Source organism: Procambarus clarkii, chromosome 80 (genome assembly GCF_040958095.1).
Source record: "Procambarus clarkii isolate CNS0578487 chromosome 80, FALCON_Pclarkii_2.0, whole genome shotgun sequence".
Lineage (NCBI taxonomy): Eukaryota > Metazoa > Arthropoda > Malacostraca > Decapoda > Cambaridae > Procambarus > Procambarus clarkii.
Window position 1 is genome coordinate 23617014 of NC_091229.1, and position 10000 is coordinate 23627013.

The window sequence follows — 10000 nt, forward strand, 5'->3', positions numbered from 1 at the left end:
CTCCACTTGCCCCGAGAGCCCCTGCCACACACGGAAATAAATTCGTCTTCTGTTTAAAACGTTACTTCAATTGCACTGGTCTGTAGAGCGAAGGTCTCGTTTCCTGCAATGTCGGCGTTCGATTCCAGATGGAGCAAGTGATTGGGCACCTCCCTCATATCCCGGTTCCTTGTCCTCATACCTCCTTTCGAGTGCCATACAACCATATAGGCTTAGTTCTCTCTCCTCATAAGTATCTTCTGGTGTTACAGGAATAAAGATTATAAAGCATTAGTGATTTTGTATTTTAGTGTATTATAAGAAAGAAAAGTTTTTAAATATTCGAGGCACAGTCAAAGAGTTTTGTAAATTAGAAAAATCTAGACACCAGCAAATGCTATAATTTTCAATAGTCTCCCCGTGACATCAATATTTTCCTCACTGACATAAATAGTCTCCAAGATATCAATAGTCTTCCCTGCATAAAACACAAATCAAACTTGAAAGGTTCACTCCATGTTGGGTTTGTGGAAGGTTCACTCCACGTTGGGTTGTGGAAGGTTCACTCCACGTTGGGTTGTGGAAGGTTCACTCAACGTTGGGTTGTGGAAGGTTCACTCCACGTTGGGTTGTGGAAGGTTCACTCCACGTTGGGTTGTGGAAGGTTCACTCCACGTTGGGTTGTGGAAGGTTCACTCCACGTTGGGTTGTGGAAGGTTCACTCCACGTTGGGTTGTGGAAGGTTCACTCCACGTTGGGTTGTGGAAGGTTCACTCCACGTTGGGTTGTGGAAGGTTCACTCCACGTTGGGTTGTGGAAGGTTCACTCCACGTTGGGTTGTGGAAGGTTCACTCCACGTTGGGTTGTGGAAGGTTCACTCCACGTTGGGTTGTGGAAGGTTCACTCCACGTTGGGTTGTGGAAGGTTCACTCCACGTTGGGTTGTGGAAGGTTCACTCCACGTTGGGTTGTGGAAGGTTCACTCCACGTTGGGTTTGTGGAAGGTTCACTCCACGCTGAAAGTCATTCTTTCCAGGTTGGTTTTTACTGCCTCTCCGAGGATGTATACGAACCCTTCAAGTGACCATTTCAATCAACTCTGCCTCATTGAAAATAGTTTACCGACTATACGCTGCACGCTTCGAAATTGTAGTGGGCATTGAAGGAAAATGGCTGTTTGGTATGTTGGCAGGCACGCCAGGCCCTCTGCACCATCCTCCCTCTCCCACGCCTTCCCTTTTCCATCGTACACTGTACCTTTCCCCTCTCGTTAGTGACCAATTTCAACCCTCTCAGTCCTTCCCTCTCCAGCGTCCTTCTCCTCTTTTCCTCCCCCTTTCTCTCTCTCTTATCCTATCTCTCTTCTGCTCCCCTGAATCATCACCCTCTCTTCTCTTCCTCCCCTTGGTGGTAGGTCAGCTAGTTAGTGCCACGGTGTTAATAACCCCCATTAAAGATTGACAGGTCTCAAAGCCAACACCAAACCAACGGGGATGAAAACCTGTCAGAATGTTCCCTAGCAGTTGTTAAACGACAGGCAACCACTGGTGACAGGCAACCCACAGGTGACAGTCACCCACAGGTGACAGTCACCCACAGGTGACAGTCAAGGATTAATGAGTCAATTTCAGAAGCTGCTTTAATCTGTCCGTCCTTGGCCGTACAAGTTCGCTTTTAACAAAAGCAAGAAACTGAAGAAAAAAATAGAAATCTTGAAAACGACGCCAGACGTTCAGAGTGCCCTTCGCTGAAGGATCATCTCTGAGAGCCTCGAGATGGCACTACCTGTCATGCTCAAGTCCTTCACAGCCTTCAGATGGCACTACTTCCTTGCAAATTCCTCTCGCCTTCGTCGTAACCCCCATTACCCTCCCCCTCCCCCGTCACCAAAGAGGAAAGAAAGAGGAGAAGTATCTCCAAGGGAAGAGCACCGTACCCAAGAGATAAGGGCTGTGCCCCCATGGGGTGAGAGAGCCGTGCCTTAGAGAGAGTCGTGCCTAGGGGCAAAGGACCGTGCCCAGGAAGAGCTATGCCCTGGGACGAGTACCGAACCGAAGAGATAAGGGCTGTGCCCCATGGGGTGAAAGAGCCGTGCCTTAGAGAGAGTCGTGCCAAGGGGCAAAGGACCGTGCCCAGGAAGAGGGCTATGCCTTGGGACGAGTACCGAACCCATTAGATAGGGCAGTGCCCAGGCGACAACGGCCCTGCTCACCAAAACATCACACCAACCACCCTCGTCGCGGCTTCCTTCCCTCCCCGATACGGGCCGATGTATGTTTTCCCAAACGGACTTTGATGTGAAAATATCTGAGAGCGTCGGCGATGGATCCCGGGGCGGCGGGAGGAACGAGAAGCTCCTTCAGGAAATGACCAGCACAAAGACGAGGGTGATAGCTTCCCTCTGCACCATTCACAAGTGTCGGGATAATCAGGCAGATCTGGCCAGCTGAAAGGCCGAGTCGGCCGCTTGGTACAAATTTCCTGGTGGTTGAGAGAGGGAAAAGACAGGAAAATAGATTGAGAGAGAGCGAGAGACAGAGACAGAGACAAAGGAAAAAGAGAGACAGAAAAATAATGAGACAAAAAGAGAGAGAGAGAGAGAGAGAGAGAGAGAGAGAGAGAGAGAGAGAGAGAGAGAGAGAGAGAGAGAGAGAGAGAGAGAGAGAGAGAGAAACAGAGAAAGAAGCAAAGACCGAGAGACAGAGAGAGCTAAAGTCACAAGCCTCACAATCCTAAAACACAGATGGACCAAAGGGGAATATGATCAATACATACAAAATACTGATGGGAATAGACCAGTGGACAAGGACTCTTTTTTTAAAATGAGAGAAAGTAGAACAAAATGACAAGTTAGATCTGAAACCGCAAATGAGTCGAATGTATGGAAGGAAATGTTCGTACTAGGTACATGTGGTAACAAGTATAATGCACTTAAAGAGGTAATTCAGAAAGTCACCTCCCTCAACAAATTTAAGGCCAGATTTGATAAGAAATTCAATTGAAACGAAAGGAAAGTTAATTTTAAAGGCTGGATGAGCGCTAGGCAAGGAGTAGAGGCATTGAGCTACACCTCTTGTTCCCGCAGACATTTGTAAGTACTGTCAGGTAAGTATCTGTGAGGTAAGTACTGTGAGGCAAGTACTGTGAGGTTTTTATCATACTCGACCTCATTCAGACTCTCCCTAGACAGTTGTCAACACGTTAATCTATCCACCATCATTCACTGTGTGTCCATGTCTGCAAACACCATCCATTACTTTTCTGTGGTCCAGTCCTGCCTTCCCTACCATCAAACCTTGCCTTCCCTCCCACCCAATCTTAACTATCCACTTTCATTATCTCCAACTAAAACTTTTCCAAGCTTTCTTCTCCTTAACCCGAGTCTTCAGCGATCTTGCTCAAGCGTCTTATTGAGAATCTTCCTCCAGAGTCCTCTTGTGCGTCATCTACGAGGTCTCTCTCTTCTGGAGGAGACTTGAGCGAGTCTTGCTGGCTCTCTCAGGTAGTGATAGCAGCAGTGGTGAGGATTGTGATGATAGCAGTGGTGACTATTGTGATAGCAGTAGCTGGAATGAAGGTTATAGTGGTTGTATATGCTTTAACTTTTCAACTATACATAATCTGACTACGACCACAGTGAGACAACGTCACGGACTGCATAACAGAGTCCTGAGAACTGGACAAAACTTAAGCTGTTACTCCGGAAACGAAAGCTTGGACCGGATTTAGTCCGGGACACTATAGCTATAACGGCTACGGCCGCTCGGTTAGCAAGAGCTGTTCGTGAATCAAGTTTAGTGACAACGATCCTCATAAGCACATGGGGACGATACCATAGTGCTGGGTGACATTATGTGCTGGTCAGAGAGAGTTTATGTCACACTTCTCACTCTATTTACAAGCTGCGCTACACACCAGGTGACCGCCCCTCGGGGTAACCAACCAGGTAACCGACCTACTCAAGCGTGAACTCTAAGATCAGCCATACAAGGTCCTTCAGCAACAGCACTATAGGATGGACTCCCACTCCACCGGACAAAACACTGTTGTGAGGCATTATTACCACGAAGGATACAGTCCCATCAGGACACTCAGGAGGTCTGGATGGTTATTTGAACCTTGCTCTCTAAGGCTTATTACACTGAATAATGTGCGTCTGAGAATGATAGAAGTTTGAGTAACTGATGGCGGTAGGGTAGGAACAACGACACATTGATGGGAATGTGGAGAGTAGAGCAGAGTAGACCATCATTATATTGAGGTTTGAGGAATAGGGTGAGAAGGAAAACTGGCAAAAGTAGAGGAAAAGGTAACGTAGAGGAGAAAATACCTTTCAACTTAATTTTTAGATACATAAACTCGGCCAATTTTTCTTTCAAACATTCCTTAAACTTGGGAAATTTAAGATTTCGAAATTGTCGATAATTTTTTGACGTCTCGTCAGAAATTGGAGAGTTTAGTAAAGACTGTGTTTTCCCCATGAACCCAAGTTGGTGCCCCTGTATGGTGGCTTGGGATGGTTCACTGGATGGATGGTATCGTCTCAAGATGCGTAGGTGCGTTGTTCCGTATAAGATTTTATAGTGGGTCGATGGCTTTGTATGGTGGGTGGCTTTGTATGGTGGGTGGGGCTTTTTATGGTGAGTGGATAACTTTTTATAAGGGGTGGCTTTGAGTGATGGGCGGCTTTGTACAGCAATCCTGAATGAGCTGCAGACAATCGTGAACATATTTCTGATGTTGGTAACCAAGGATTTATTGACCTTGTGCAGACGAGGCGTCACAATAACGTGGCTAAAATATGTTGACCAGACCACACACTAGAAAGTGAATGGACGACGACGTTTCGGTCCATCCTGGACCATTCTCAAGTCGATTTTTTATTTGTTGACCTTCTAACGTTATTATAGCCGAGTGTAAGGCCTTATAGCCTAGTGTGCCCTGGCGGCCCACCGTGCCCTGGCGGCCCAGCGTGCCCTGGCGGCCCAGCGTGCCCTGGCGGCCCAGCGTGCCCTGGCGGCCCAGCGTGCCCTGGCGGCCCAGCGTGCCCTGGCGGCCCAGCGTGCCCTGGCGGCCCAGCGTGCCCTGGCGGCCCAGCGTGCCCTGGCGGCCCAGCGTGCCCTGGCGGCCCAGCGTGCCCTGGCGGCCCAGCGTGCCCTGGCGGCCCAGCGTGCCCTGGCGGCCCAGCGTGCCCTGGCGGCCCAGTGTGCCCTGGCGGCCCAGCGTGCCCTGGCGGCCCAGCGTGCCCTGGCGGCCCAGCGTGCCCTGGCGGCCCACCGTGCCCTGGCGGCCCAGCGTGCCCTGGCGGCCCAGTGTGCCCTGGCGGCCCAGCGTGCCCTGGCGGCCCAACGTGCCCTGGCGGCCCAGCGTGCCCTGGCGGCCCAGTGTGCCCTGGCGGCCCAGCGTGCCCTGGCGGCCCAGCGTGCCCTGGCGGCCCAGCGTGCCCTGGCGGCCCACCGTGCCCTGGCGGCCCAGCGTGCCCTGGCGGCCCAGCGTGCCCTGGCGGCCCAGCGTGCCCTGGCGGCCCAGCGTGCCCTGGCGGCCCAGCGTGCCCTGGCGGCCCAGCGTGCCCTGGCGGCCCAGCGTGCCCTGGCGGCCCACCGTGCCCTGGCGGCCCAGCGTGCCCTGGCGGCCCAGCGTGCCCTGGCGGCCCAGCGTGCCCTGGCGGCCCAGCGTGCCCTGGCGGCCCAGCGTGCCCTGGCGGCCCACCGTGCCCTGGCGGCCCAGCGTGCCCTGGCGGCCCACCGTGCCCTGGCGGCCCAGCGTGCCCTGGCGGTCTCTCTCTCCCTCTGGTGTTGGTACCACTGGAGGTGTGTGACACCCTCAACCCTATGATCTAGATATTTGCAGCACTGGCGGGTGTGCTCCTGATATTGGCAGTCCTGCGAAGTCGTTCGTGAAAATAGCATCTCAAAAAGTGGCATCCTGATATTGGCATCCCTGACTAAGAGCCCCCTGAGGGCAGCCCCTGAAAGTGTGTCACCAGTGCTGCCTCCTCAGGTGTTGCGTCCCTGAACCCCTCAAGCCCTGACCGTCCCCGTCAGATTGACAGCCCTAAATGCGCTTACACACGGATTAAATTGCTTCAGCTTGTTAATAGCTGACTTGAAAGTACATATATATAAATACGGTGTGTGTGTACCGTATTTACAATACGGTATTTACGTACCTTAAAGACTGTCAGTACGGCATTTACGTTCCTTGACAGCACTCAAGGCACGTAAATACCGTATTGACAGCATTATGGGACAGGTAACGCAGCTCATTGGAAAAATCTCGGAAATATTTTAATGTTCTTAAAACTATGTATTAAAAATAGAGGTTTGACAATCTCGACACTGGTGGTGCCGCTGCTGGTGGTGTTGTGGTGCTGTAGTGGTGCTGTGGCGGTGTTGTGATGCTGTGGTGGTGATGTGGTGGTGTTGTGATGCTGTGGTGGTGTTGTGAGGCTGTGGTGGTGCTGTGAGGCTGTGGTGCCGCTGCTGGTGGTGTTGTGATGCTGTGGTGGTGATGTGGTGGTGTTGTGGTGCTGTGGTGCCGCTGCTGGTGGTGTTGTGGTGCTGTGGTGGTGATGTGGTGGTGTTGTGGCGGTGTTGTGATGCTGTGGTGGTGCTGTGGTGGTGTTGTGAGGCTGTGGTGGTGCTGTGGTGCTGTGGTGGTGCTGTGGTGGTGTTGTGGTGCTGTGGTGGTGCTGTGGTGGTGATGTGAGGCTGTGGTGGTGCTGTGGTGATGCTGTGGTGGTGCTGGTGCTGTTAGTGGTGCAGCGTTTGCTTGGCTGGAGGCATCACCCTTGCCCTCTCTCTCTCTCTCTCTCTCTCTCTCTCTCTCTCTCTCTCTCTCTCTCTCTCTCTCTCTCTCTCTCTCTCTCTCTCTCTCTCTCTCTCTCTCTCTCTCTCTCTCTCTCTCGATCTACTCTCGACACTGTATTTTGGTCGGCCGTCAGCGTGATTTTTATCCGCTAAAATGTGGCCGGATAAGAGGCGGCCGGGAGCCATTGCTCGCCCGGGCGGGGCAATTCGGGTAATATATTCCCAGGCCGGTTGGTAATGTGGTAATGATCCCCTTTGCTCTTTCAGCTCCTCTCCCAGCACCTCTTCCTCCCAGCACCTCCCTCTCTCCCTCTCTCGGGTTCTCTCCCCGCGCCCCCCCCCATCTCCCTCCTTCCCTCCCTCTTTCTCCCAACTCCTCTCCTTCCCAGCACCTGTCCCTTTCCCGCCATTTCCCTTCCTCTCCTAGCAACTCTCCCCTTCTCCCGCCACTTCTGTAGCACCTTTCCTACTCAGAAAAGTTCTTCCCGCCCCTATTCCTCTATGTCTTATTTCTCCTAGCTCCTCTCTCTCTTCTTCGAGCATCACCTCTTGTTTCCTTTCCCATCACCCCTTGTCTCCCGTTCCCATCTCAGTATTTTCCCCTTCCCCTGCTTTTACCTCCCCTCTCCTACCCACCCCTTGTTTTCTCACAGGATCCCTATACTCCCCCCTTCCTTAGACAGCATCACTCAATACCTTCGTCACCTTATCCTTCGTCTTCCCAGGCGTCCTCTAATGGTTCAGTCAATCTTCCTCCATTATCATATGTCAAGCTCTCTTCCTTCTTCTCTTCCTCGACCTTCTCTTCTCCTCCTTCTGTTTTCTTTTAATATTCTCGTGTCTATGCCTCACGTAAATCATAGCTTGACAGCTGCAGATAACCTCGCCTCAAGATAACGTTCTTTTGCTTATATGCATTTCTCCAGCTCGCTTCTCGACCACGACCACAACTCCTCTCTTACTCAAACCATTCACTACTAAAGCTATTCATCACCTGCCCAAACCACCCACGACCACAAACCTACTCATCTGCCCACAACTATGCACGACATCAACTACTCACTTGCCCATAGCAACCCATCAACCACACAATTACACCAAGGCACCAGCTTATGTACGACTTAGCTAACCTTCCATTTGAATGTTTCAGACATTAGGGAAGTCAACTTCGAGACCCGCCTAGGAAGAACGAGGACTGTAGACTGACATTTAAGCAGCTTGGGGGAAGAAGGTATGTACTGTTTGGGGAAAAAAATATTGAAACAGAGGGCTGGCAGTCTGGTGGGAAAATTATGAGGAAATTAAATACTTTCTGTCAGGAAAACTATGGGAATAAAACTTGGAGGAAAAATTCCACAAGGAATGCTGGCAGACAGCCGACAAATTTGTCTGTCCAAAGGCAGGACAGTGAAAGCCATCTAACTCTAAGGCTTAACCAAGTGTGTTAGGCAGCAAGGCACAGATGTAAGAGACCAAGGGGGTGAAGTTACAAGAACAAAAAATTCAACAAAGAGCAGAGAAGGGTACCAGAGAGAGGGGGGTGGGGAGACAAGAGGACTTCAGAATTAAATGAGAGCAGTGAATGAAAAGGATTCATTCGCCCTGAAGACAGAGAAGTGCGTGACGGTTTCAAGTGTTCACAATAGAACTTGGAGAAGTTCTTGAGCCGAGGGAGATGAAATCCAACCACGGCACTTGCTGGAGCTGGGCATGGCTTAGGTGGGGCTGACACGGCCTACGTAATAGAGCTGACACCTCCTAGCTAATGGAAAGGATGACACTGCCTGGCTAATGGAAGGGGATGACACGACCTGGCTAATGGAGAGGGCTGACACGGTCTTAGTATAATGAAGGGGCTAAGTAATGGAGGGGGCTGACAAGGCCTCGTTAATAGTGACAAAGTATCCCCAGTGGTCACATTAATTAAGTGCTGTGGAATATTGTCTTTTTAAAGAGACACTCTGAGAGCCTAGTTTGTTGACCTCTGATTTCTGTGTGCGTGTGTGTGTTTGCGCGAGCGCGCGTGTGTATGTGTGTGTGCGTGTGCGTGTGCCTGTATGTGTGGGTATACGCTCACATAGCTGTGCTTGCTGGAAAAGCTCAGCTTCTAGCCCCGTCTTTTGTTTCAGGTTAGCCACAACGATCTCTTTAACCTTTTCCTCTTATTGACAGCTCTAATATTTCACATTTATTTCTAAAATATCTGTCATTTGTGTCTTTAATTTCCCCTCTATCCCCCCTACATCTGCTGCTCCTAGCCTTAAGCAATGTTAGCCTACGGTGTCACTGTTCCTCTCGTCCAGTATCGTAAGATTTTGTTCCCTCAGTATTTGCTTAAAGCTCAGGTCCTTCAGCTCAGGAACGAACCTCTTTTGCATATCTTTGGACCTTTTCTGGTGTTGACTTCTCCTTTTGAACTGCGAGTTTCTTGTATATTCTAAAGTCGGTCTCACACAGGACGTGAATTGGCCCGGAAAGACTAATTTGTCCAAGTTTCTGAAGAGTACATGGACGGTGGACAGTAGTGTACTCGGACAGTGGACAGTAGAACCGTCTCGTCAGTTCCTGACCTGTTGGGAACCCCAGAAGTACGTCGGGTATGATTGGGAAAGTGTTTTATTTTATACAAGTGACACAAGCGTGTTGATCCTCCAACTCTGTATTGAACCCTGAGGACTCTGTTGAGCCCTGAGGACTCTGTTGAGCCCCTCAGGACTCTGTTGATCCCACAGGATTCTGTTGATCTCACAGGATTCTGTTGCTCCTGCGCGATGCTCAGGTCTCGTTGATTTCCCTGGAGAGGACGATAATTGCGTCTAATGAGGTCAATTTAGGAGTCGGCAGCTCCTGATGAGTGGGAGTGGCGGCCCGGCAAAAGGTATAATCATTACGTTTGTGTCGACCCGCCCCCTGTCGACCCGCCCCTGTCGACCCGCCCCTGTCGACCCGCCCCTGTCGACCCGCCCCCGTCGACCCGCCCCTGTCGACCCGCCCCTGTCGACCCGCCCCCGTCGACCCGCCCCTGTCGACCCGCCCCTGTCGACCCGCCCCTCTCAGCAAGTTCCAGCTCTTCTGACCAATTCCCGCCACCGCCGCCAGCCAAAATCACCCCATCCCCGTCACCAGAGGTCAACAGGAGAAGGTTCAAAACGATTCATTAGTGACTATTTGATAAATTGGGTCAAAATATTTGACCCAGTTTATCAAATACAC

The 10000-nt window shown here is 51.2% G+C and overlaps 1 protein-coding gene across 1 annotated transcript in view; it reads left to right on the plus strand.

The window, feature by feature from the left end:
• Positions 1-1753: 1753 nt before the first annotated feature.
• LOC138357934 (rootletin-like) overlaps positions 1754-10000 on the plus strand; it is a 25623-nt gene continuing 17376 nt past the window's right edge. Inside the window, exons 1-2 of the mRNA XM_069315114.1 lie at positions 1754-1888; positions 4914-5753. Of these exons, the coding sequence (XP_069171215.1) occupies positions 1754-1888; positions 4914-5753 (975 nt within the window). The remainder of the gene's footprint in view (positions 1889-4913; positions 5754-10000) is intronic.